At 37.0% G+C, this 27,083-nt stretch overlaps 3 protein-coding genes and 1 long non-coding RNA gene across 5 annotated transcripts; 1 reads left to right on the forward strand and 3 right to left on the reverse strand.

The window, feature by feature from the left end:
• Positions 1-2,587: 2,587 nt before the first annotated feature.
• On the reverse strand, positions 2,588-9,900 carry LOC110788943 (acyl-coenzyme A thioesterase 4, mitochondrial). Of its 2 annotated transcripts, none has more exons than XM_021993580.2 (5): positions 9,341-9,900; positions 5,911-6,088; positions 5,066-5,535; positions 3,195-3,323; positions 2,588-3,078 (listed from the first exon to the last, which is right to left on the reverse strand). In XM_021993580.2, exons 1-5 carry the CDS (start codon positions 9,848-9,850, stop codon positions 2,929-2,931), a joined length of 1,437 nt encoding a protein of 478 aa, XP_021849272.1. In that variant the 5' UTR covers positions 9,851-9,900; the 3' UTR covers positions 2,588-2,928. The 2 variants fall into 2 exon arrangements, with proteins under 2 accessions (XP_021849272.1, XP_021849273.1); XM_021993581.2 differs by having other exon boundaries at positions 9,358-9,538.
• A 1,195-nt stretch (positions 9,901-11,095) lies between these two features.
• On the forward strand, positions 11,096-21,759 carry LOC110788942 (high mobility group B protein 10). The gene is made up of 6 exons (XM_021993579.2): positions 11,096-11,408; positions 12,066-12,144; positions 17,188-17,350; positions 17,445-17,534; positions 18,798-19,099; positions 21,358-21,759. The coding sequence occupies exons 1-6, from the start codon at positions 11,239-11,241 to the stop codon at positions 21,430-21,432; spliced, it is 879 nt and encodes a 292-aa protein (XP_021849271.1). The 5' UTR covers positions 11,096-11,238; the 3' UTR covers positions 21,433-21,759.
• On the reverse strand, positions 14,033-17,263 carry LOC130469921 (uncharacterized). The gene is made up of 4 exons (XR_008930099.1): positions 17,122-17,263; positions 16,530-16,592; positions 16,201-16,302; positions 14,033-15,316 (listed from the first exon to the last, which is right to left on the reverse strand). It is a non-coding gene; the product is annotated as an uncharacterized lncRNA (long non-coding RNA).
• Positions 21,760-22,322: 563 nt separating the features above from the next.
• On the reverse strand, positions 22,323-26,294 carry LOC110788941 (transcription elongation factor TFIIS). Its single transcript, XM_021993578.2, has 3 exons — positions 26,099-26,294; positions 25,361-25,634; positions 22,323-23,697 (listed from the first exon to the last, which is right to left on the reverse strand). The coding sequence occupies exons 2-3, from the start codon at positions 25,520-25,522 to the stop codon at positions 22,723-22,725; spliced, it is 1,137 nt and encodes a 378-aa protein (XP_021849270.1). The 5' UTR covers positions 25,523-25,634; positions 26,099-26,294; the 3' UTR covers positions 22,323-22,722.
• Between the last annotated feature and the right edge of the window lie 789 nt (positions 26,295-27,083).

Genomic DNA, 27,083 nt, shown 5'->3' on the forward strand with positions numbered 1-27,083 from the left:
CTTTTAAAATCAAAATATAATTGTATGCTGTGTTATCATTGATAAAAAGTTAATAATTCATGACTAAGGAGGATGTTATGATTGTTAATAGACATATACAATATCTTCCTCGAATAAAAGCATGCTACAATTCTCAATTGATGTTGGTAACGTAGTTTTGAGCCGATTTGCTAACCACTTGGACACACATTTGTACGGAGTAGAAGTTTGCAAAGGGTGAGGTCTCTTGCTAGCTTATTTAGGTTAAACACTTTCAGAATCATTAGGGGCGGATCTTCATGATGGCTGGGGTGCGCCCAGGCCCCCGGGCAAAAGATATTGTAGTGTATTTTTAGTTATCCTCCTAAAATATTAATATGATAATATAAATTACATATTTATTGCTTAATTCTTCCACTGATTCCCCTCATAAAATAGTTCAAAATACTACTGGAGATCACGACCAACAATGTATGATTCCACTGTTTCAACAGAAAATCACTAGCAAAAGGTGTTGAATGCCGAGAATAACCAATTCTCGTGAATATTGTTGATCAAGCTAAAACTTGCAAAGGGTTTATCTTAAAATTATTAGTTATTGACTTATTTCTCATAGAGCAAAAGTACTTTTGGGTTATTTTGTTTCTTTAAAGGTTTAGTGTTGAAAACTTGATGACTTCTATCTTTAAGAATAAATTACTCCCTCGATCCCTTTTTGTTCTTTATGTTTGGTATTATGTATGTGATTTAACGACTAATTACGACAAATTATGTTTATTTATAATGTTTCACTTTTATAAAAAATCTGACTTTGGAAAAAAGGGGAAAATTTAATGCCCCAATGGAAAGTGTGAGACATTAAATGCCTTGATTAATTTAATTGGTTAAAATAATCTTTGGACACAAAATTTGATAGAATATTAAATCATTTGTGTGATGATATAAAAGGAAAGATTCTCAATGTAAAGAACAAAACGGGACACCCAAAATAGAATACGTAAAGAAAAAAAAAGGACCGATGGAGTATTAAATTATGGTGGATTGGTGATAGTGTGTTGTAGGTTCATATTTTTAAGGTTGTGATTTAAACTTTTTTAAAGTGTCATATACTTTAGTCTTTGTATTTACCCGTATCTATCTATTCATAGTACTTTATTAAAAATTGTTCATAAGCAAGTTTATGTATCACGTGACGTTCTCCTTATCAAACAAGTATCTTACGATTTATTTCACGTTATGATGACATATTTAAAATTTGAGACACATTCTTTATACAAGATTTGAATCCATAACCTAAAGATTAATAAATAGAGTCATAAGCACATGACATGCTAATTATTCTAAAATGAAATACAGAGTTTAAATAAATGTAATTAAAAAAAAGGTACTTGAGTATGACATTCACAAATAATAATACAAATACAAGCAATGTCTTGGTCTAGTGGAAATAATTTCACCTTCCAACCAAAAGATTTGAAGTTCAATTCCCACTAAGGACACTTTAAGAGAGGATTCCCCTTACCATTCCCCCGCTCTTAAACTATCTAGCCTATTAACCCATATTTCTAACCCGATAAAGCATTTCATCTTACCTTTTAAACAAAATACATATGATATTCATGTTGTAACTCGGGCATTGCCGAGCCCAAAACTCAGTTACAAGATTATGACACTACTCACTTCAACTTAAAATAGTAATATTTAATTAAAAAAAATAAAATAAACAATCATGCCTTTTTTTGCCCCTTGAACTCGTAAAAACATTGCTTACATTTTTTTTGTTTTTGTTCATGCAAAAGAGGGCAAAAGCCTATAACAAATAACAGAAATAGAAATTACAGAGGGACAAAACGTGGCAGAGCCACACCTACGACATCATCATGTAAAATACGCCTTATATTGAGTTGAATCAACTCGGTCTTATTGTTCTAAAATACCCCGTATTCCTTAATTTGCTAGCTAATCCGTGGCACGATTTGTTTCACGATAACAATGCACCACTTGAATTGTCCGTCCTGGGTCTGAGATCATTTCCCTGCGGTGGTGACTTAAATGTTCACATTCTCCCCTCTATACTCTTCTGTACTCTTCAATGCTATGACTATAGCTTGATTGTCCATTTGTACTTGTAGCTTGTTTATCCCCATTCTCATTGCTAGCTCAAACCCACTATACAGTTTTAATCTCCAATTTGAATGTTGAAGGATGCACACGAGCCAAAGTTCAAGGAATAGGCTACTTGAATAGTCCCTGCACAGTCTCAAATGATCCCCCCCTCCCCCAGCCGGTCCAGAAGCTCCCTTGGCCGGTCCGTTAGAGTTTAGAGCAACCCACCCAAGTGGTGGTGCTTTACATGAGGTGAAACCTTCTTGAGCTGTCCATGTTTCTTTGAAATGAGCCAGGAGAAAAAAAATGCTTAATAGGCAAATGGAATACCACTATACCAGTCATAACAAAGATCATCCAAGTTTAATTTACAATTAAATAATTTCAAACAATTCTACAACACTTCAGATAATTTCAGATAAAATAAGTTCAAAATTAAAGAAAAACATGAAGAACATTCCAGCCAAACGAGGGCCATCTTCGTGGATAAAAATGAATCACATTGGAACAAAGTGGATCTTGTTGAAATTCATGTGTTGTATTTTTATTAAATTCGTACATACATTGAACTGAAATTGGAATTGTGTAAGTCTTGAATATGAGGTTGCTTTCATAATTTCAATCACTGTCCTCTCTGACATTGAGGAGAAAGAATCTATGGAGTGTTTCAGACAGTATATGTACTATCACAAACAAACTACGGAGTACGTACTTTATAATGTTTTGTATGTTGTTCCCATTTATCAAACCAGATGACCCGTTGCACTAGCCTCTAAGTCAGTAGTATCGATTACCAGCTGTTTTAACTCATAGTCAGCAAAAGCAGAAGAGTTTTCCATCTAGCTAATAATTGTCGTGTGGGCGTTCTTCGTCCATACGCTCAATCACCCGCCTTGCTTCCTCCTCTGTCGCAGGAAAAACACTTCGTATTTTCAGCCCATTTGCCGTGGCCTCTGGGCAGACAGTGTAGGTGAAGTAGAACTTATTCGAAACCTGTTCAACATTGAAGAAATACGTATAAAATAAATACCGACTGACCATAATTAGAAACTTGTCAGCAGCATATATGATTATAAGGAGTTTTGAGTCTGGATAATCAGAAAACTGACCTCACTGGTTCTAAGCTCAGGACGCGTAACATGAGCAACAACTTCCACATTGATAAGTGGCCGAGCTGGGTCCTGAAGCTCCGTGTAAAGTACACATGATTTCATACGAAGGAAGTTACCAACATCCACCTGCACACAAATAACACAATGCACAATCTATTGTGACCATCATCATGTTTTAGACACACAAATATTAACTGTTGGTAACAATTTGACACAAAGAATTGGTGAATTGAGATGAGAGTCTGATATACTGTCCACCTCGGGATTAATGATGGTTCCAGGGGATAGTATGTTGGTTTACAGTACTGGAAGCTTGAGAAATTACAAAAAGGATTTGCTAAGCAAGACTAGTGCAATACTGATGTATCCTTGATGGAGGTTTTGGAACGTTGTCTTCTAAATCTTATGCTAATTACTGAACAGAAACTCTCAGCTCACTCAGAATTCTAGCAAAGAAGGAAAAAAGTTGGATTAGATCTTCCTAAAGCTTCTACAAACAATACCTGATGGATTTATAAATATGACCAAGCTGTTCAATAAGTACGTTTCAACTTATAGTAGACCCTAATATCAATCTTTCAACTTCTGAAATCACCTCCAAACTAACCTCCCAATAGATAATTTCACTTCGGCTACCTTATAAATAGTACAAATTCCTCCGGAAAAGAAGAGTCTGCTCATATTAACTCTAAATGATGATAGCAACAAGCAAACCTTTTTTACTAAGCAAGGATGGCCCAAGGTTACATGATATGTGGTACAGGAGCGGAAACGTGAAACGCTACCCATAGAGAATCGGGTATGCCGCGAAACAAAATGAAAAACAAAAGAGGAAACTCAGTTTTTGATGCTTTCTCTCTCCTTTTCCCCTTCCCTCGCTTCCCTCTAGCTGCAATGAAGCAACAAAGTTAACAGGCATTCTCTGCAAACGAAAAGCCTTTAGGGAATTCATTCATGAAGCCAGTTCGCAAGGTTCAGAGAATAGGGTCGCGTTCCACCTGCGTTTTGAAAATGTACGAATACGGTACGTGGAACGGGGTCTGTGCCATGTTCCTTGTAAGTTGTATCGGATGGCCGAATGAGCCTAGTGGAAAGGTTTTCATCTCACAACCTTGATCAAACTCCGCTAGGATATTTGGGGTAGGGATTCCCTTACCCTCCCCCCCAACCCGTTCCACTCCCGAGAGCCGGGTTGACCCATGTGGAGTTCTGGCCCGCTAGGGTCTTCATTTTCCCTACCCCTCCCCGCTCCAAGGTACATGATATGTGGTACGGGAGCTGAAACGCGAACGCTACCCGTAGCAAATCGGGTATGCCGCAAAACGAAATGAAAAACAAAAGAAAAGAGGAAACTCACTTTTTGACGCTTTCTCTCTCCTTTCCCCTTCCCTCCCTTCCCTTTAGCTGCAATGAAGCCAACAAAGTTAACAAGCATTCTCTGCAAGCGAAAAGCCTTTAGGGAATTCATTCATGAAGCCAGGTCGCAAGGTTCAGCGAATAGGGTCGCATTCCACCTACATTTCGAAAATGTACGAATACGGTACGTGGAACGGGGTCTGTGCCACGTTCCTTGTAAGTTGTAACGGATGGCCGAATGAGCCTAGTGGAAAGGTTTTCATCTCACAACCTCGATCAAACTCCGCTAGGATATTTGGGGTGGGGATTCCCTTACCCTCCCCCCCCCCCCCCCCCCCACCCGTTCCACTCTTGAGAGCCGGGTTGACCCATGTGGAGTTCTGGCCCACTAGGGTCTTCATTTTCCCTACCCCTCCCAGCTCCTTAAAAAAAACCTTCACTCCAATATTTTATTCACCCATGTTAAGATATCAAAGAAATAGAAATGATGTGTAATGAAGGCCATTACTAACCGGTTTCACAAAATCAACATGATCAACTTCTACAAAACGAGGTGAGGCTCCAGCAAAGGTATAAGCTGTTGAAAAAGCAAGCTCAGATGCTTTGCGCATTAGATACCCACCAAAGATACGACCATGAATGTTTCGTTGCTGTGGCTGACAGATCATGGAGCTCTGTAGGCAAGTATCTCTTATAAGAATGCTGTCTCTATCAGCTAAAGCTGGCAGATCAACAAATACCCGTCCTTCAGCCAGCAGCTTATCAATTCCGTTCACGTCTTTGTTGTTTATTTCATTTTTCTGTTCCGCCCTCTTCATTTTCCGCATCTTGTTCCTTGCTTCTGCTTGTTCCCACAACATTTTTTCTTGTGTTGTTGCTGGCAAAATTTGATTAATTGGAGATGATTTTCCAGTCGCACCATCCCGCGCAACAAATGTGAAATTTGCTACAAGAGCCAGTGAATTTGATATCTGGGAAGCATCTGGAAAAAAATATATTTATAGTTGGGGGGAAAGCTCAAGAGAGAGAGACAACACACAAATCATACTTCAAAGTGCAATAAATCAGCCAAAGGGGCAGTTAATTGTCAATCTATGCCAAATAAGCTATTTCTACTTCATATAACTACATCTGGACTCTTTTCTTCACGGTTCATCAAACACAGCCTTCTTGGTTTGTCATAAGGCTGCATGCATCAGTGCATCTTACATGCCCTAAAACCAGCATTCTCAAATCTTACTATAGAAATCTTTGTGATGGTCAAATTTATTGATTTATTGTGGGAAACTTTTAGTTATACCAACGTCTAATACTTCAAGATGTCAGCGTATTGAAATCACAGCAGAAGAAAAAGTACCTTGTGAAGGTTGCAATACTTCAAGCTGCATCTCCATGGATGACCTCCCAACCCATGTAACAGCACCCACTAGACTCAGATCGGCATCAACCTGAATTGGCTTTTTGAGAAGAATCTTATCTACAGAAGCAGTCACCAAAAGTAGGGGCCTTGTCACTCCGTCAGAGTTGGAGCAGTGCTGGACAACAGCAAAAACAGTATGTTACTCAACCAGCAATGAGCACTTACATTATCTTCACAGAATACCTGTTTCTAAAATTTTGTTTCAAACAGAAGTGCTTTGGATAATTAGTCTATTGACAAGCAACAGAACCACAATATCATATTACTCCGTACAATATGAACTATTATGTTTTCTAGAGAGAAGAAAACACGCAACCTCATCGTTCAGTTTTTGGTCTAACACTGGGAATAGGATAGGTTAATAGCGCTGGTGAACCAAAAATGTAGTTTACACTTAGACTCCGTTTGGTTGGGTGTAAAACATTTTTAGTGTAAAGTGATTTTTATGGAAAACAATGTACAATGGAAAACACAACTCCAAAATTAGTTTTCCGTTGTTTGGTTCCATGTAAGAAAAATGATGAAGCGGAAGGAAAATGAAAGAGAAAGTAAGCAGGTAGTGAGAGGAGTGTACAAGAGAGATAAGGAAAAAAGGAAGGGAAAATGGTTTTCCATCAATGGGAGAGCAATTTTACTCCCAGGAAAAATGGTTTTACACTCCTTTGCAAACCAAACAATGTAAAATTGAAAAAAGAGGAAAACTGTTTTCCAGGAAAATGTTTTACGCCCTAGTGCCCTACCAAATGGAGCCTTGCTCCAGTCTGTCCACCTCAGCCTGTCTCAGGTAGTAATTATAATGATGAGTTCCATAAATAGCAGTGGACTAGGATTTTTCCTACAAAATCAACCAGTGTTACAGCTCAAACTATAATTGGTTTATTAATGGAAAGAGGGCTGTTCAGATCTCTCAACCAGCTTCCGTGTAGACCAGTGTATAAAAAGGCGCGCCTCTAGGTGCTGAGGTGTAAAGGCGTCTGGAGCCAGCGCCTTTTGTGGCCTGGGCAAGGCGATTTCAATGAGCCACAAGCCGCGCAACTAAGGCGCACTGAGGCACACCCCTTGAGACGCAAACCATTTTTTTTACAATTATTTTTTACTGTTTATTAGGTGCGTGTCACTTCCATGAGGCGCGCCTAAGGCGCAGGGAATTCCAAATTGCCTAGGTGCAGCTTGAGCCTTTTTATACATTGGTCTAGACATTTGGATATGAGTTCACAGTAACCAATGGAGAAAAATAACATCTCTATAACTAAACATATGTTATAATTTGTACATCTTTCAAAATATTACATGCTTGCTTATGTAGTACTTTGTACTTCGTAATATACAAGGTCTGCTGCCCACCAAGAGCCAAGGTGAGCAAGTTGACAATTTTTTTATTGCCACCTATTTTCTAGGCCACAGCCCACAGGACACTATAATTAACGTAGTGATTCGAGTGTGGCAGCTGCTCAAGGGTGGGAAACGGGGTTACATTTCCAATACTACAAGTATTGCCACTGTTTTTTGTCACTGATAGCAGTTATAGGTCACATACAAAAAGAAGACTTACTCTTCTCTGCCACAAAACCTTGCCTGTTTAGTATCAGTTTCAGTTTTCAGTTTTTGGTTTTGGGTTTTAAGATTTAGAAAGCATATGATATTGTTTGCATAGTTATTATAATTAGTCATACTTAAAATATTCATGCTTATTATTAAAAGTAACAACAGAGTACGCAAAAAACTAAAGTCTACCAAGTTCCAAGCAATAACATACTTCGTAATTCTTAACTTTAAAAAGAAGCTTTTTAGGAGTAAACTCATGACAACTAATGTAATTAAAATAGGTATCCTGAACGGCTGAACTGATATTATCGAACAAAGACGATATGGTCCAACTTAAAGTCTTAACTAGCACGTACATGTTAGCTAATATAGTTTGAGACAAACTCGGTCAAATTATCAGAATATATGTTTGACCTAGAATACAAAGACATTTGAATTTTACTCAAAAGTTCAATCGAACTGATCATTGCACTGTTTGAAGACACACAAGTCTGAACTAAGAGTTCAGTTAGCATGATAATTTCAGGGGAAAGGCAACAAAATCAATTACCGGACTCCATTATCAGCTATATGAGTGTATGGTTCAAGAAATTTTCTTTCCATTCCATTTTTAGATCTAATTTCACTCCCCAAAATTTTACAGACGCTATTGCTTGCGTATCAAATTCCGTTACCTAGGAGTAATATATTTGACATCCACTTTCACCACATCTACCCGTCTCCACCATCATAGTACTGCCACCAACCCACCACCACCACCTCACCATAGCTGAACAACCACCATTAGTCTCTCATGTCTTTCTAGAACATCACCACAAATAGCCATGGATGTAAACACATGAAGGAAGAAGCAACAGTAAAGTGGACTGTGTTTCTTTCCATGAAGGAAGATAAGAGCATGTGAATGAACAATGTAAACCAACCAGGAGTAATAAAACAACGGAAATAGTTAAAACTTAAAAGTGATGTCATTCCTACAATATTACTTCAACGCATTCGATTTCTTCTCCATAATTGAAGTATTGCACCAAACATGACCTAGACATTATTAGTAAAAGAGGGGGAAGGGACAAGAAGAATAACACTAGCCTCAAGCAGACAAGCATATCGTAAGCTGAAACATTTTACTAAGATTAGAGCATCATTGTACCAAGAACAAAGTAGCAAGTGATCACTTTGCACTCGGATTAAGATTCAGCTCGACAAAGTAGTTGAATACTATAGTTCAACTCATAAATAGGCCGAATTCACTTATTCACATATCACTTCAGGAAGAAAAGAAAAAAAAAAGGCATAAAAGCATAAACTTTACATATAGCTTCTTAGATAGGGTAATTACTGATTATCAGCAAGGCTTGCCCAAGTTAAACACCTACCGTCCTACACAGAGCCGACTGCTGAGTAACAGTAACAAAATCAATTTATATTGTTTGAACATTGTTTATCGCGCCAAGCTCAAACTCAAAACTTCCATTCAGACCAAGTTTGAGGACAAGTTCCATAAAAACAATTCAAATGCCGGCCCTTCCTGGAGTTTGGCTTGGCTCAAGAAGTCATGATCAGGCCTAAAATGGTATTACCTCTGTACCAATTTATTCTTTCCACAATGTAACAAGTTTAGCAAAAAATTAAGGCTACTATTTACTAACTACAAAAATAAGCTAAAGAATTAAGACAAATGAGCATGATAAATCAATTGAGATTTCAGATATAATCAATAAAAATCCTTCAAACAACAGCAATTTGCCCACTCAAGAAACATTAAAAAAAATACCATTCAAAATTCATGAAGAAATTCAAAATCACACCCAAAAAAAAGTACCTTATAAGAAATAGTACCAGCAAGAGCATCAAGATCCTCCAACAATTTGCCCATCCTAATTTCATTCCATGGATTTCTATACTGCTCTCTCAACACATAATCCGACGCAAATTTATACTCAACACTAGTTCTACTTTGAGATGGGGTTTTTGAAACCAACCCATTTTGCAAAATTCTATCTTCACCAACCTCGAATGCGCCTTTTTCGAAAAACTTTGATCTAGCTTCCCACAATGCGTTTGTGACAGGGGAATGGTACACCCCCGGCCACAAACTCACCGGTTTTCGAAATGATGAGCCAGCGTCAATTGGTTCTGGCGCGTCGTTGGAAGAATTTGTGTTAGTAGGGTTGGATTTTGTGGTTGAAAATTGTGTGATTTGAGTGAGTTTATGGGCAATTTGATGATTATTTGATATTGGTTTTGGTTTGTTTGATGAAAATGGTGGTAATTTATGGTGGGGTTTTGCTAATCTGGGAAGGATGGAGGTGGATTTTATGAGGTGATTCATTGGTGAAGTTTATGGGACAATACTACACAACATTCTTACAATTCGTAACAAGTGATCATTTATACCGTTCTTTTAAAAGTTTAACAAGTTTTTAAAATTTTCACAAAATGACATTTTTTTTTGTTGTTGCACATTCCAAAGTCATAAGATTTAAGACGGATAAAACTCTAAATGAGAAAAGCTCTTTTAACTAATGTTGCGTTTTTATACCTCAATCCTTGATTAAAGAAGTGGAATAACTTTCACAATAAAATTACAAAATTTTATATGAACAAACTATGTGATCTAACTTTATAAGTTTTTCAGGATCTTATTTTTCCATAAGTGGAACCTCGTATATTGCATTTGAGTCTATTTTCAAATTATTCTTTGAAGAAATAACGAGCCTTACTAACAACATGAGAAGAATGTGGATGTACACTAAGGAGAAACAATTTTTTTTAGTTTGGACGGCACACATGTATTTTTTATAGTTTTGAAAATTTCTTGCATGCCTACATAATGCGAGAGAATAAGATATTATAAATAATGAAAATTTTGAACATTCAACTAGACTAGCTTTGAGTTTGATGAAATTTGATGAAAATGATTAAATTGGAAGATGTAATTGATAAGGTAACAAGAAGAGCGATGTAGTTTGGACGGGAAATGCACTATTTGTTGCGAGGGAGCTCTTAATTAACGTCTTGCGTACACTCTCCATAATGGGTGGGTATGTTTAATTGCAAGGACAATCCAAGTTAAGCAAGTAGGTCAATATAGGCTGAATATGTGAGTTGTGGTAGGTTGGATTTCAAGTTTGGTCTAGTCGTCCATTCATGTTGGATGAAATATACTATGTATATCAGTGCTAAATAAATTCTCAAACAATATCATAACATTTGACACGAATAGACCTTTGATCGGACTAGATTAGTTAGTGTTTAAGTTGAAAATGAGCTTAGATTAAAGGTCATGTAGACTCGCCCCTTAAAGAATCGTATCCAACACTACCTATACACTTAAAATATTTGAACAATTTTTTAAAAACTATCGCCGTTTCACAAGGTAAGATAAGAAATAAGTGGTGAATGAGACGGATGTTTGATATCATTTATAAAGATATTCCTCACCAAAGAGCCTATTATACAACATTTTTGTGTTTAGGCGTAGATGATAAAATGTTTCAAGAGTAATTATGATTTAGTATGTGTATTAATAACACAAATCAATTGAAAATCAAGAGATTATTTATGCCTTCAAGTTGTTGATGCAAAATAGGCAAAATAGGCTTTTAAGGTTCAAGCCTTCAAGTGAACTGTTGAACGGTTGAGTGGGGGAAAACTAGGAGAAGAGAGACCCCCTATATATAAAACTCGAAGAAATTCAACAAAAATTCAAAAAAAAAAATGGAAATGGAAATGGAAATTGAAATGGAGAAGCAAGAAGACGAAGCAACAAGAAGCAAGTGTTACCCAGAAATGGCGGATGAAGCAGAATATCAGAAACTTGTGCAAAATTCAGAGCTTTTCTTGCAAAAGCTCAAAGATTTTCACTCTTCCTTCCGCACCCACTTCATGTTTGTTCTTTCTCTCTCCTTTCTGTTTTTATTTATGCATTTAATTTCCACCGTTCTCACGCAATTTTGTTGAATTGAAATCAATTTCTCTGACCCTTTAATTTTTGTTTTGCTCAATTTTTGCTCCCTTAAAATGTTGGGGTGGTTCTACTATTTTCTAAGGAATTTTCGTTATAATTTGTTGTCGATAATGATAATAATAATTATGATTAATCTGAGGGAAGGTGAGAGAAGGGATTAGCAATTGTATTGTCTGGTGTAATTTAGTAGGAATTTGAAGGGCTTATTTGTTTGATTATTTTGTGGTTGGAAGAAATTAAGGAGAAGTTGTTATTAGCTATGTTCTATTCTAATTCTCACCAATTTGGAAGGAAATAGAAGGGTTTTAAGAGTTTTATAGAGAAGCCTTTCTTTCAATTCCTAACTATATGTTGTAATGTTGCTTAATTCCTTTCTTTTCCATCCGATACCACATAATCAAGCTAGGGTGAATAAGAAAAGGCTTCCGTTTGATGATGTTGAAACTTATTTGGACATCTACTCATAGGATTGATTAGCTTCTAGTTATTGTTCTGGGTATTTGTTTTTGGCAGTTAAAATTTACAGTATATTTTAGTTAGTTAATTACTAATAGGGTTTTCTATCTTCTATTTGCAGCTCCCCCTGTGTTGGAGGAACAACTCTAGATTTACATCGCCTGTTTGTGGAGGTCACGTCTCGTGGCGGGCTTGACCAAGTAAGTAACAGCTTTAATTTTGTATTTACTTGCTTAGCATACATTTATAGCACATGCAATTGAACGGAAATTGTCGGACCTTTCCATTTTTCCATTTCTCTGTCTTAATGTTTACAGTTTATTACTGTCATTCTGTTGTTGTTTAATGGCTTAGGATGCAATTTAATCATTTTCAAGGATTGAAAGTTGAAATCCCTAACACCTAGTACAGGCTTTTCTTGGTTGTGACATTGTGGTTATGTAATGATCATGGTGTTTTAGTTCAATATTAAAAATTCAAAAGAGTGAAGGAAGAAGAGGAGACGAGTCTCATGGCACCACCTATATTTTGTGGCTTGGCGCTCTCTTGTGTTGGTCATGATTATGTCTCTGGTCTAACAGAATGTGAGAGGTTTGGCACACTGGTTCACCACTTGCTTGATACCAGCTTAGTTGGTCGAATGGTCTCTGATACGAAGTTCATTAGACGTAGTATATGCAAAAGGAGATTTTGACACCTGTTAGGCTTATGGGGTAGCAATGTATAAAAAGGCTCAAGGCGCAACAAGGCGATTTGGAGTTCCCGCCTCGGTGCGCCTCATTGAAGTGAGGCGCCCTAATAAAAAGTGAAAAAAAAAGTGAAAAAATGGTGTGTCTCTTGGTAGGTGCGCCTTTTTTGCGCCTTTTTGCGCCTCAAAGTGCGCCTTTGTGCGCCTTTTTGCGCCTTAGGTGCGCCTCATTGAAGTCGCCTCGCCTAGACAATAAAAGGCGCTGGCTCCAATCGCCTTGCGCCTCAGAGCCTAGGCGCGCCTTTTTATACACTGTGGGGTAGGTTGTGTTTGGTTGCCTAAGTGTATTTAAAACCCAAGAAAGGTTTACTTTGTTTAAGATGGAGCTTGGGTAAGGCATCTTGGAGATGAGAGGAGGGCCTATGTGGATTATGTGATTTTGCGACAAGATTCTATTTTAGGTTCTCTCGTGCTATGCCTATAGCCTATTTAGCGATCGCATTTGCTTGTTTTGAGGAAATTATTATGACTCTCTATATTCTCCTTATATATAGTGGATTCGGTTTTCCTAAATTTTGGGTTTCCCACGTAAAACTTCTCTTATTCCACATCGTCTCATTTAAATGTCAATGCAAAATATTATTTGTCTCATAAAAAGTTCCAGCGCCATATAACTTGATCAGCTATTAATGTTAAAGAAATAATTGATACGGAGTAAATCCTAAATAAGTGTGCATAACCTTAAGATACACTAGTTGAGGAATGGAGGGAGTACAATTCGTCCACATCATTACGGGCTCTGCTCTTGGCTTTTACCTATGTTGTCAAGGTTTCTGAAGCTTCTGAGTGGGCTCTGAACCCCAGCCATTAACTGCGTCAATGAGTCCTGAGTCCTGACTCATGCTTATTTGGCCCAATTCCAGCTCATCTGTGGGCCCCTGAGTCCTGACTCATGCTTATTTGGCCCAATTCCAGCTCATCTGTGGGCCACAGATGAACTGGAATTGGGCCACTGTGGCCACAGCCCATAGATGCCTGATGCAGCCTGCAGGTCTGGACAGAATGGTTTCAGTTACAGATTCTTCCTTTTCTGTGTACTAGCTTCTGTCACTGTTATTTGGTTACTGCTCATATCCTTTAGGTCCTCTGAATCGAAGTTTCAAATTCCACTTTTTCTGGCATAACTCGACCTTAGGGTCTTTTTTCAGTTCACACAGTGCTTCTTTGAGCTTTCTGACTTCTTCATTTCTCTCTTTCCAGCTTTAACATCACCAAAATATGACTATTTACAAAGTTCTGTTACAAAATATCATAATATTCTCCCCAATACCTTCTTAAGCTAGAAAGCACTTATCTCGGTAAAATTGTGCGTGTTGCAACCATGCATCACTTTGGTGCCATAATCTGTCTGTGAGGGATGGATTCTCCCTTCACGAGTCTATGCTTTATCTGCAGCCTAAAGTATATTGTTATAGCATCATCAGTACTGACATGCCATTAGTTTGAGAGTACATAGAGAAAGAACCATTTTAGTTAGTTGTTGACTTGTTCTGGGGTTGAAAGCATTGTTACCTGATTCGCTAGTATGAGACTGGGTACGGGATCGCAGTTCGCTACCTGCGTTGCTAAGTTGGACCAAAATTTTACCATTTTCATGTTATAATTCGCCTTTTCGGTTCGCGGTTCGTAGGATGATTAGAGAATTAGGTAACACTAGTTGAAAGCGTTCGTTTGACGCACATCTTAATCTTTCTTTGATGATTTTAGATTTCTTTTGTTGAGAGTTGAGGTTCGAGAGTGATAATAATTCTTTCATTACTGATACCTGAATCTCTTCCTTCTCAGCCAGATTTCTTTGTCTGTTTACCAGATACAACCTCTCTACTGGTTTCTAGTTTGATTCAAACTTACCATTATATGTTCTTGATGCAACAGTCCTAGTGTACCAATATTTTTTGTTCGTTGGTGTGCCTTGCATGAGCTTGGCTGGTTAAATAGATGCCCTGTTTACGCTTCTTCTGTTTTCTACTGAGGGAGTTTGCAATGGGGATTGGGAGTGAGGGGGAGGGATATCTTCTTTATGGACATATTCACTTTGAGATCTTCTTTAGAAGTTGTGATTTAGCATGTTTTATGTACTAGGTTAGCACCCGTGCGATGCACGACTATAACAAAAAAACAATTGTAATAATATTAATAGGTAATTAGTTGGTACGGAGCAGAGAGCCAGAGAGTAATATTTTGATGTAAAAAAAGTACAATAAATATAACATTTGAAAATTTAAAAAGTCATTAAGGTTTTTGGAAAAGTGAGTCCAACTTGTTCGATTACTGGGTAGAAATCAAAAGCCTTACAATAATTGTTCCCCTTGATCTACCCTCTATAGTACAGTATATGAGTAGCATTTAAATCAAAATATGTACCCTTGATCTAAAACATTTACATGTTCCTTAAAAATATCCTCCAGATAATTACACACCCTATTCAAAAATTGAGCTTGATAAGCTTCCTTGTCTCATATCACACTTGACAGTGAATTCATGAGAGAGTTGTTATTACTTGATAATATCATTTCTTTATAGCAACATTGGCTAGCTCAACCTCCAATTGATGGCTGATACCAAACATCACTGGATTTCATAACTCAACTCGTAATTGATGTTGTGTTATGATCAACTTGAATCTGGCATTAGTAAACCAACCATTAGAAAACCAACCGACCCTGTAAAGCTTTCCAAGTTATGAATGGAAAGACCACCGAGCAATTGCCAATAACCAAGAAATTAAAGTACAACATATATATAAGAAAGACTGATCACAAAAAACATGAGAAAAATCAAGGACCTTCAAATACTTGCTTATTATGATAACACTAAATGAGTTGGAATTACACACATTTCAAATAGTAGAGACCCACCATGATTAATAACCTACATATGATACCAAGTTTACGTAAAACCTTTTCAATCAAAACCCACATTAAATTGCCAACATTTCTAGGATCATAGAGGTAATTGGATGCATTGTATCAAAGTCTAGTATACTTGATGTATTTCAATAAACATTTGTGAACAGGTCAAGCCACTCAATAGAAAAAGCTTGCTAATACAAACTTCGGCCACAAGAACACAATATAACAAATTAACAACCATCTATAAGACTATAACTATTACAAAATCAACAAAATATAAACCAAATCTTAACTCCAACTTTATAATTCTAGACAAAGTAGCTCTAATTTCCACACAGAATTACTGCACCAAGGGAAAAAGGAAAAAAATTATGGAGGAGAAGGGGAAGAAAATTGAGAAATAATACCATTCCAGATTCCTAGTACACAATTTCCTGCTCTTGGCTTCAGCCTAAGGTACAAAATCCCATAGACATTTAAACTCAAAGGAAACTACAACTAATAGTTACTCCGTATCAGCTACTAATTCAAATAAAACGTAGAAGAACCAACTGATAACATTCAAATAAGAAAGTGAAAGCAAAAAAACACTTCATCGTATTAGAAATTAAATGAAGAAAAAATTATGAAAAATAAGTGAATGATATGAATTAAACCTTCTTGTCGCAAATTTTTAGCAAATATGAATCTTCCCAACTTCCTTGTAGCAATCCAATTACCGACAATTTCTTGAGTCTTCGACACTACCCATTCTCTACCTAGCCAAAATTTCAATCAAATCCAATTAAAAAGAAGGGTAAGAAAGCATGAGTAAACCATTCAATTCATCATAACATAACTATAGTTGATAGATTATAATTCAATTCAACTCGGACAACTAAATTGAAAATGAAAAAATAATTTACAATTTCAACCAAAATAATTGCAACAAAGTTAAGTGACATTGGAGAAAAGAGATAGATAGAGAGAGTGAGTGAGTGATTACCCCAAAATTAAGAATTGCCCAAGACATGCAAACAGAGATTTCCCGTAATTGTGGACGCAATTGCTGATAACAATTCAAATGAAAAGTGAAAATGGAAAGTAATCAAAATTTAAATAAATGAAAAGCTAGGTAGGGAAAGAGATGAATAATCGTATTATATCTTCTGATAAAAAATTCATAGCACAAATTATAGCATTATACGTATACCTTCTCATCCTCAAACCAAGGATAGAGAATGAAGGTAGAAAATTGTGAAGGAATAAGGAAAGACAATGACTGGAAAATGAAGAGAGGGAGAGAGAAAAATGGAAGCCGGTATTGTTTGGAAAATGAAAGCGTGCAGTGGGCATATCATTTTTTCCCAAGATAAATTGAAAACAGTGTAATTAAATTGCAGTATAGTCTAGTCTAGGGAAAAAAAAATGAAAACACATAAGTTAATGACGTCAATTTTGCTTTAGGCGGGAATATTGTACATGAGAAGATGACATGTGGACAGTAATGACATCAGCGATATTTCTTTTAGTAATAGTTATGGATTCTGTAGTTATATTTCTTGTTCTCTTTTCATATTGACCTATGCAACACTAACCTTTCATTGATATAAGTAACTTCATTAGTCATGCTGAAATGTATGATATTTCTTCTGTTGTCTTAGGTTATTTCAGAGCGGAAATGGGAGGAGGTGGTTTCTGCCTTCAATTTTGTGACAACTGGTTTCAAAATATCATTTCTCCTGCGCAAGAACTACTTGTCATTACTTTATCACTTTGAGCAGGCATATTTCTTAAAGAAAAAAGCTCCAGCAGTTGCTATTACTGGTATAATAGCTTCATCATTAATCATCTTGGACTTCCATATGTTTTTCCAGTCATATCCCTGACAAACAAACCTCCATTTCATTATGCTTCTTAGATGCTGCAGAACAAATCACTCTTATTGGATCAAGTATGGAATCTACCTCAGACTTGAACGAGGAATCTACCATCATGAGCCATTTACAAGGTATCTGGATGGACTTCTTATGTGCTGGTGTTAGTAAACTTTTCTTATTTATTGTTCCTATTGGATATGAATTTATAATTGTTATTTAAGTATAAGGAAAATATTAAAATAATCATTTAGGTTGCTATATAATTAAAATGCATATGAGTAAATGAGGACCTGTTTAGATATCATACTCCGTACTTTCATACCGCATTGGATGTAGTTTGGGATTTATCTTTTCTTGTGTAGATGATGAAACTGCAACCATCACTCATAGCATCCTCATAAAACGTCACTAGTTGAGATGTGCCTATGAGAAAAATAGTGTTTTTGCTCAGTTTATGTTTTCTTGCCAGTTGCCACCATAGTCTTATTGGTGGCAAGTGATAAGCTTAATTTGTGCATCTATTTTTCATATACTATTCTGTAAACCCACACTACCTCCACTGTTGTGTGGGTAAATAACATGTTAGTTACTGCTTACTGGATATTAGTTATTGAACTGATGATTGGCCTCATCATCCACCGCAAAGCTTTCAAGTGAAATTTTCTTTTATTATCGTATGCTTAGGTATTGTTGTCAATTAGTAAATAATACTGGCTCAACCATAAATAAGGTTGATGATGAACTGCTCTTGAAAAGGCAAGGATGAGAATCGAGATAAAATTATGCTGTAGTGGATATTGATATTGGATAGGTGAGTATCGAAAGAAAGAATGTTAAATGAGGTGAACTGTTACTTGTTATTATAACTGCTGCATAATAATTTATAAGCAAGAGATTACCTGTTTTTATTAGAACTGCTCTTCAACACCTTTTTCTCTGAACACTATCTTAACCAGTTAAGGTATCTATCATCATCTTCCAATTGTTCATTGTCATAGGCTCTTAGCAAACTTGAAAACAACTCAAGTGTTAGATAAGATGCAAAAGGTGAAAGAGTTTACAGAGTACCTTCTTGTTTTTGTTTCATTGAACTGTTTTAGTAAGACAATCTGACTATTAACTTGTCTGAAACCTCATTAATATGCTCACTTCTTCCGTTCTGCGTAAGACACGTAACCGGTGTTCTTTTAGACACATCACATATTAGCTTGTGAGAGCCTATATAAATGAGTGTAATGACCCACTGTTCTTCCTAATAGAAAAGAAGCATGACTGTCGGATAGAATGTGGCTTGAGCTATTCCGAACACAATGATTATGTATTTGTAAATTTCTTGTTTGAGAGTTGTATCACTTGTATGTAATGAGAAAATGCTGTGATCTTTATTTGTACAGCAAGTGTCCAAATACAGCCTGGTACATCTATTATTGGAGTTATAGATGAAAAGCTGGAGAACGGGTATGTTGTGTCAGTGAATTTGGGTTCTGATACACTGAAAGGCATCTTGTATCACATTCCTGACACGCCACCACCATCTTGGAGCCCAAATCTTACTATACCTCGGCGAAGGAAGCGGAAAAAGTCGCAGTTGTCACTAGTAAAATATGCTACTTTAAACCCTGTATCTGAAGGACAAGATAAGTCCGTAAGCAACATTGGACATACGAGGAATCAATTATCAGAACCTGACAAACAGGTAAAATTATTACCTTTTGTCTTTTTTGTTCCAGTAAGTGCATTGGCTTATCCATTATATCTTGTTGACATTTTTGTAAAATGCTTACTGGTATGTGTTGAATGATGTCTGCGTAAGCAGTGGCGGAGCTACTGCAGGGCATGTGTGTCATGTGACACAGCATCCTCCCACCCCAGAAGAAAAGAGAGCTTGAATAAAAAAGTTACAAAAAACATAATGTGCTTTATAAACCACAAAATGCAAGGGCTACTGCCGCTTAAATTGATCTTATCATCACCTAGTTCCTAGGTTCGATTCCCGTAACTGCAAATCTACCCCTTTTCTTAATTTTTTTTCCCTCTATTTACAGAGTTACTCCTTATTCTCCAGGGTTTTCACAATTTTTTCCCCTCTCTCTATTTTCTCCATATTACTGGGTTTGAAATCTGGGGACACTGCAGCCCCTCATTTTGAATTTTTTGTCTCTATTTCATTTGATTTCTTTGTAAAAGTATCTCCAATTCTCCATTCTTTTTTAAAATACCTTCACCCTACCTCATTTGTTTTCTATTAATGTTTATTCAAAAACCAAGATTATGCTTTTAAAGAGGAATATCTATGCTGCAAAAACTAAAAGGTGAATAGTTTTGGTAGTAAATTCATTTTTTTAGATAAACATATACTACCTCCGTTCCTAAATGATCTTTACGGTTACTATTTGCACGGTAATTAAGGAATTTTGGTGAACATGTGATGGTGGGGTAACAAATGGAAAATAAGTGGCTGTAAATTGTCCAACAATGTGAGTGGGTGGAAACTAATATTAAAGTATTGTGAGTGGGTAAGTTATGGTGGTCAAATAAGAGTAAAAATGGAATAAAGTAGGAATGTAAAGAACTTTCAGGAACGGACTAAAACGGAAAGCGTAAAGAACTTTTAGGAACGGAGGTAGTACTATGTATTATTTAATGTAATTGCGAGTTGTAATTTTGGCAAAGGTATCGCATTGTATTGTAATATAGGTAATTCTTTAATTGTCTTAAATTCGAAATCTTTTAACTACACATTATTATATCTAGATGCTACTTTAGGTCATACGTATTAATAACAAGTTTCGTGATATTTTGATTTATAGTATCTAAAACTGAGGGAAATATCTTGGGTTTTTCTAAAGAGTAAACTGAAAGGTGACCTACCAAGTTTTAAATCCTGGATTCTGTGTAAGCATTAAGCTATCAACTAGTCATGCCATGGTAGAAGTTTTGAGTTCAACATGTGAGAATACTTAGCTGTTAGGGAATTTTGAGAAGCCTTGTACGTAAAAGATGCAATAAGCCCTGCGGTGCGGTGATGACCCATACCGGGAAGGACATTTATAATTATAGTGGGAAGTGTCGCTATGCCTGGGATGGATCAGTTTTGACGTTTGATATTTGAGTAAATGGATTAAAGGAAAAATTGTCAAAAATGACTTATTATTCTAAAACACCCACCTTTCTGACTATAAAAGCCCAAAATATCCCTTCTGACAATTTCCTATTTTAAAACATCAAAAATGGAGGAGGGGGGGGGGGAAGAACTTTATTCATTTACCTTTAAAAAGTCACAGGAAATGGAAGGTTTCATCTAAAACACCCACCTTCTCGGAAAGAGGTCCAAAAACGAAGTAAACGGTCAAGTCTGACAGCTGAGCTTCGTTCAAGCAGTAAGGCGCTTAATTTTTTTTTTTTTTTTTTTTGGAGAAAGAGCCGTAAACCACTTGAAACAACAGGAGTAAAAATAATTGCACGAAATATAAAAATTCCTGTGCTGGATTGCCTGAAACTAATAGAATCTCTGGTTTGTTGGAGACTTGCACAGTTTAATTAAGTTTTTGGGTTGAGTGGAGATCTTCACTTATATCATCTCTGTAAAACATGAATATACTAATTTGCATATTCGGTTTAATTTTCCTATGGCAGAATGAACTGGTTTCACCAATTCTGCTCATATTTTTTTGTATCTTCTCCGTTTAGCTGATTTAATATATGTATATGGAATGCATTAGAACTCATACTTTTCTTTTTGAAATGTAAATGAATGCATAATGCAAGTCATTATTTTGGCAGGACTAGGATAGTTAAAACATGATGCTAGCTTATTGTTGTTATAAAAGCTGCAGTTTTTTATTTAGACTACCACCATGGAAGTAGGAGTTCTGATGCTTGAGTTTACCAGCTAGTCTGATGCTTTCAAGTCTGTCAACTAGCGTTGTCTAACTTTGAATTCATTGTTTGCAGTTCAATCAAGAGAAAGGAGCGGTGGTTAAAGAGCCTAACCTTACTGAAGGTGTCAACTTAGTTGTTAATTCATGATCAGTTCTAATAGCAAATTTGTAACAAACACCCACTTGCAAACTGTTGAGCTCCCGGCATTTGTGCTTGTTTGCGCCATTACCTGTTGGTCAGCTGGGCTGGGTCAACACAGAGAACTGCTTGTAAATCTTACAGAATACAAATCAAAAATTTGTAGTAGTATTAAATGTATGCATCAGAGTTGGTGATCCGATCCCCATATAGGCATCAGTGCCGCTTTTCGTGTGGTAACCTCTAATGAAATTGTTTAGGAACATAGGACATGTGAACTTAATGGATCTTATTTTGAAGGAAAGTGTCCTATGAAAACTGCACTTGTTTTCAAAAGTTGTGACCTTAACTTTAAAATCTCAGTTTGCTGATTTGAACATGTTATGGTACTTTGCTGTAACAGGGGTTTCTGCACCTCATGAATGAATCCATGCTGAATTTAGTCTGTGGTCGCAGTCATGGCACTTTTCAGTTTTAATAGTCACATCCTGCATATCTGATTCTCTTAAAGAATGTTCTTGCTATACAGTTCATCACCACTTTAATAGAAACCTGAAAATTGATGTACATTTAGAATCATTGGTGTACAGAATTTCAATGGGGTTAGATCGAATACAATTGACCCTCTATTACCAACTTTAAAAATTGCTTAGTTTGAGCGGAGCTGAAGTTTGAAATCTTCCATATACCATTGAGGTTTCACAAAGCAAAATATGGCATTCTGTACTACTGGTAGCATGGGCACCTGGATGGTTGACGCCGCCTGAATGTCTGATGGTCGAGATAAGAGCAAGCCCCTTTCTGAGGGAGGATTAAAAGCTAGTTCGTGCTCAAAGATGGAATTACTGCAAATTGTCAGAAACTGTACAAAAGATGTATCACAGACATGAGTAAACATATGGAAGTAAAAATATAGACTTCGTCAATGTCAAGGTAATTGTTCAAATAATTACAGCTCAACCAGAGCTGATCTGACAATTAAGTAACATCTCTTGAACAAATGGAAGAGCAACACTTATAATAATATCCTACAAACACATCTAAACTCATCAGAGACATAACTAACATACAGCTAACGAACAAATAAATAAATAAAAATGAAGAACATGTCGATTCCATCCTCAAATACCAGAAAAGAAATAGCAGAACTGTAAACAGGCAACTGCACAAGAGCCACAAAAATACTTGCACAAGAGAAGGCAACAAAAACCAGGTCGGTAAGTCTGACGCGGTAGCATTGTAACACCTCCTATGTGCCAAGCAGCTCGGCAATGCCAGCCTTTACCCATGAAATTAAGCTCAGCAAAATTTCCAATGATTATTGCAGTTAACACAAGTTACAAAAGTTGTCATAGGTTCATCAGCACTCCGAGTTTGCAGCTGGTGGTATGTGGTCTTGCGCTGACCACATCTACCACATCTAAACTGGTCAGTTGTGGCCTTTGGTGCACCCATCCGCTCACATTCAAATAGTGCCTTTTTTTCAATCTTCTGGTTCTCTATTCGTCTTTGCTCACTCGCCATTTCTTCAGGTGTCAAGTTGACAATCCTTTCAGGCTTTATATCCCCTAAAAGGACTTTCCTGCGAAAATCTGGGTTCTTGTCATCCTTGATGTTAAACATAATGCTTCTGTATTTAAACTTGTGAGCACCAGTGGAACGGCCCCACTTATCAAACATAACGGACTCTACCGATACAGCCACTCGAACCGGGTCACAAGCATCAACATCTCCTTTAATGCTTTCGTGTGCCTCGTTACAAACTTTGGATAGAGCCTCTAAAAGAAGCTCTCGCACCTTATCACGTGTTGCATCACCAGACTTCAACATTGAAGGCAACTTCGGGGGAGCATTAGCAACTGGTTTATTTGCACTGGAGCTCGGTTTCACTTGATTTGCTGTTCTCTCAACCTTTACAGGTTCCTCTGAAATCAAACTTTCAGCCTTTACTGCATTACCATTTCCAAACTTCCTTTCCACAGGACCTTGTTCGGTCTTAGCAAGCTTTCGTGGTCTGGGTGAAACACCTTCTTCAACTTTCTCGACTTTCCCATTTCCTCCCCATGTACTCTTTTCAGCCTTGACTGGAATTGCTTTGGTGGTGCTGTCAGCATTTATAGGGACAACTTTCACTGAATTATTACCAACTTCACCATTTTTTTTCTGTGCTGTTTCCTGAAGTATTATGTTTTTCCATATCTCAATCAAATCAGCTGCAAAACTCTGAATCTTCCTTCTAGGATGTTTCGTAAGATGCCGTAGCCGCTTTCCAACCTGATGATTAAGTGCACATCGACTCGATCAGTTCAAATTACAAAAATAAAATAAAAGATACAGATATCCCTAATATAAAATATTAAAAGCGACTTTGAATGTGAAGTAAAATTCGAACAAAGAAGTCTTTATGCAGCTCATAGACAAGCTAATCTACATATGCTGTATTTTGAGAAGGCTGCATGCATATACAGTGGTGACAGAACACTATGATAATATTTCAAGTCTTCTGCCTCTATTATACAAATTCAGATCCTTAAGATGGAAAGCTTTGCAAGCAAGTTCTAAACTTGCAAAATAACTTCATAACTGATACCTGCTGATTTTCTCTCTCATTTCACTCACTTTCTTCTTCTCCCTTAACTTTTCCCCTTTAATTTTGATATTAATTACAGCTTTTGAAAATTTAAACCGATTCGATGGTAATTTAAGATTCGATTAGTATTTGTTGGAAATGAGATTCATACTAAGGAATCTAAAGGCATTCGACTTCCTTGTGCGTTTTAACTTTAGTTGGTAAATTTAAAATTCCGGTTAAGCAGCTAAACAGCAGACTGGACTATGGAATCCAATTGATGAGAAACATTTTGTAGACAATGGTCCCTTCCATTTCCTTATAATACGTTTATCCTAAAAAAATATACAATATAATCTTTCTCCCCCTACCCCCTTCCTTTATTTTGCTCCCTCCATAAAACTAATACCAACATAGTCTAAGAAATTGGTGAAACATCTGATGAAACATAACAAAGGCACTTTTCGCAATTTAGCAGCAACTCTGCAGCACAACCACCCAACATGACCATCAGCTCAACTATTCAGCATGATTTTAACAAAAGAAAGAAACGGGAAATCCATCCTTGTTTTCAAAGAAAGATGTGCCGATGAGAGTCCAACGACCTTTCACAATGATCTCCATCCACATTCTTCCCAATCAACTACCATTCCCAAATGACATGTTGCAACAAAAAGTATGCAATTTCAATCTGACTTCTACTGAATTATTCAATTCATAGATGGAAACTTGAAAAGCACCAGACCACAATATTTGTTGAGAGATAGCTGTTCTAGTATACCAACTGTCTATCTAGGTTATCCTACGCTGGCACTAATTATCTGCTCAAAATTCAGATAATTAGTCAACATCTATCTGTTACCATATCCTAACTGATAATTAAATTCCAAAACTCACATTATGAGAAAATTACAAAAGTGCCATGGAGTTCATAGATTGGCTTTATGCGACTCCCATTATTCTCCTTCACTATCCGAAAACAGAAAACATTAAAACAATCCCTTCAAAAGACAATGTTTCATCCAATACTGGAAACTTTGCATCAGAAACCAAGACAGAATAGAAGTTAACCAGTAGCTAATTTCGGGTTACCCAATAAGCCAATAAGTTAATTTGTCTGTTCTCTAGTTGTCTAATGTTAAAGTTAAGTTCCCAAAGCTGACACGTTCTTAATTAAGAATTAGGCTCGGATTCTCGATTGATTACAAGAAAAATGCTAACAGGATAATTGTCAGTGAGAAAAAGGGAGTACAAATTTTGACAACACTTGGGAACTACATACTCCCTATATATGAATTGATGAAAGATAATATTGTTACTAAAAATCAATGAAACAGAAGGAACAAAAAGAATAGAATTCGAACAAACCTGAGTTGAAACAAGAATCTGATAATTGACAGGGAAATCCTTAAGCACTTTCAAGGCTTCAAGGCACAGACTTTCCTCATTGGTGGAGCTGACGTCTTCAGCTGCTGCTGCATCTGCCGCCTTCTTGGCGGCCTCAAACAATTCCACCAACTCACTCTCCATTCTCCTGATCACCGTATTCCACTCGCTACCACTCCCCTCTGTTATCCGGTTTCTTCTCCTTTTAATTACAACCTCACCAAAATTTCTCAGATTCTTCCTCAAAACCCAACAACTGCAAACAGCAATATACAATCATAAATATTCATATTCCCATTGAATATTCTCAATCAAACCAAAAGATTAATATTTTTTTTCATCAAATGTTCATCATTATTGAGTCGTTGACACAAAATCATACACGAAAAAAAAAAAAAAAAAAAAAAAAACCTTCAACATTAACGTATATATTTATCAAGCGTACGCAATGCAGAAACCCTAATTTGGGAATCGCTAAACTTCGTCAACAACAATAAAATTGATAACCCTAATCAGCAACCAAAAAAAGCTCCATATTAGCCAAACTAATACATGATTTCATAAGAATTAGCTCTCAAAATCAACCAAAAACACCGTAAATCATTGAAACACCAAAGTAATGAATCAAACCAAAAAATCGAAAGAACATAATATAACATTGGTTGAAAAAATTGAAGAGCTTGAAAGGGATTGTTACTATAGAAAGAATAAGAAAAGAACCTTGAGAAAATTGAAGAAATCAGAAAATTCGAGAGAGAAACACAAACAGTAGACGAAGATGAAGATGAGGGTGAGGGTGAGTTTTGCGCAGCTATTCTGTTTTTTTGAGCTTCAAACCGAAGACAAGACAAACCAAGCTAGTTTTATCCTATTTCTATTCGTAGTCCAATTCTTAGGTTTTGCAAACCGTTTTTGTTACCTAATTCCGTAGTTAGTTTGTGTGAGGGTTAAATTAGTGGAGCGCTAAAAGCCGCCCTACATTACTCAAAACCGCCCTAATATTTCTCACTTTTTATCCTTAATACCCTTATTTAATTCAACTTCCCAAATCTGATTTTCAACTTTCACCTCATCCATCTTGGAGAGAGAAAATCCCACAACCACCACAAACGTAAAACCACTCAACGCCGGCAGTCAGAGGGCGGGGCCGCAACACCTTTGGCTGGTAAGGTGGTCGGAAAACCAGTGGCGCTTCTTGCCGGCCGACCACCACCGTCTCCGTCGTCCGTCGTTCCCCTTCCCTGTTGCTCGATCTTCTTTCTTGTTGCTCGATCTTCTTCGCTGCAACCCGTCGTCCATCGTTCCCCTTTCCTGTTGCTCGATCTTCTTCTCGCAGCAGCACGTCCCAGCCACCAAGGTCGTTGTTTCCGGCCAAGTTTCCGACGAACAACCCCCACCTTGTTGAACAACCCAGCGACGACGGTAGCTCACGTCCGACTCTCCTTTGGATCTAGCAGCAGCAGCACCGGCGGAATCTTATGACGGGTCGTCGAAACCATCCTGCGAAGCCAAGAAAAGAACCACCGGCGACGAGAGCCAAGCAACCGGCGGCGAAGGGAGTTAAAATACCGGCGAGGAAGAGCAAAGCACAACCTGTAAGTCTGATTTTAAGTCTGATTTTAAGTCGATTTTAGAACCTATTGTAAGTCTGATTTTTTCTGGATTCGTGAACCTATTGTTCAATTAGATGATGCGTTTTTTGTTC

Source organism: Spinacia oleracea, chromosome 3 (genome assembly GCF_020520425.1).
Source record: "Spinacia oleracea cultivar Varoflay chromosome 3, BTI_SOV_V1, whole genome shotgun sequence".
NCBI lineage: Eukaryota > Viridiplantae > Streptophyta > Magnoliopsida > Caryophyllales > Amaranthaceae > Spinacia > Spinacia oleracea.

Bases quoted from the DNA above. Each gene is read 5' to 3' on its own strand.
- LOC110788943 (XM_021993580.2), bottom strand. From the start codon at position 9,850: ATGAATCACCTCATAAAATCCACCTCCATCCTTCCCAGATTAGCAAAA. The intron at 6,089-9,340 runs GTACTTTTTTTT...GCTGTTGTCCAG, and splicing joins CTGGTACTATTTCTTATAAG to CACTGCTCCAACTCTGACGG. The intron at 3,324-5,065 runs GTTAGTAATGGC...ATTTGTGTGCAG, and splicing joins ATGTTGATTTTGTGAAACCG to GTGGATGTTGGTAACTTCCT.
- LOC110788942 (XM_021993579.2), top strand. From the start codon at position 11,239: ATGGAAATGGAAATGGAAATTGAAATGGAGAAGCAAGAAGACGAAGCA. The intron at 12,145-17,187 runs GTAAGTAACAGC...CTGTTGTCTTAG, and splicing joins CTCGTGGCGGGCTTGACCAA to GTTATTTCAGAGCGGAAATG. The intron at 19,100-21,357 runs GTAAAATTATTA...CATTGTTTGCAG, and splicing joins TATCAGAACCTGACAAACAG to TTCAATCAAGAGAAAGGAGC.
- LOC110788941 (XM_021993578.2), bottom strand. From the start codon at position 25,522: ATGGAGAGTGAGTTGGTGGAATTGTTTGAGGCCGCCAAGAAGGCGGCA. The intron at 23,698-25,360 runs GTTTGTTCGAAT...CTTAATCATCAG, and splicing joins AGATTCTTGTTTCAACTCAG to GTTGGAAAGCGGCTACGGCA.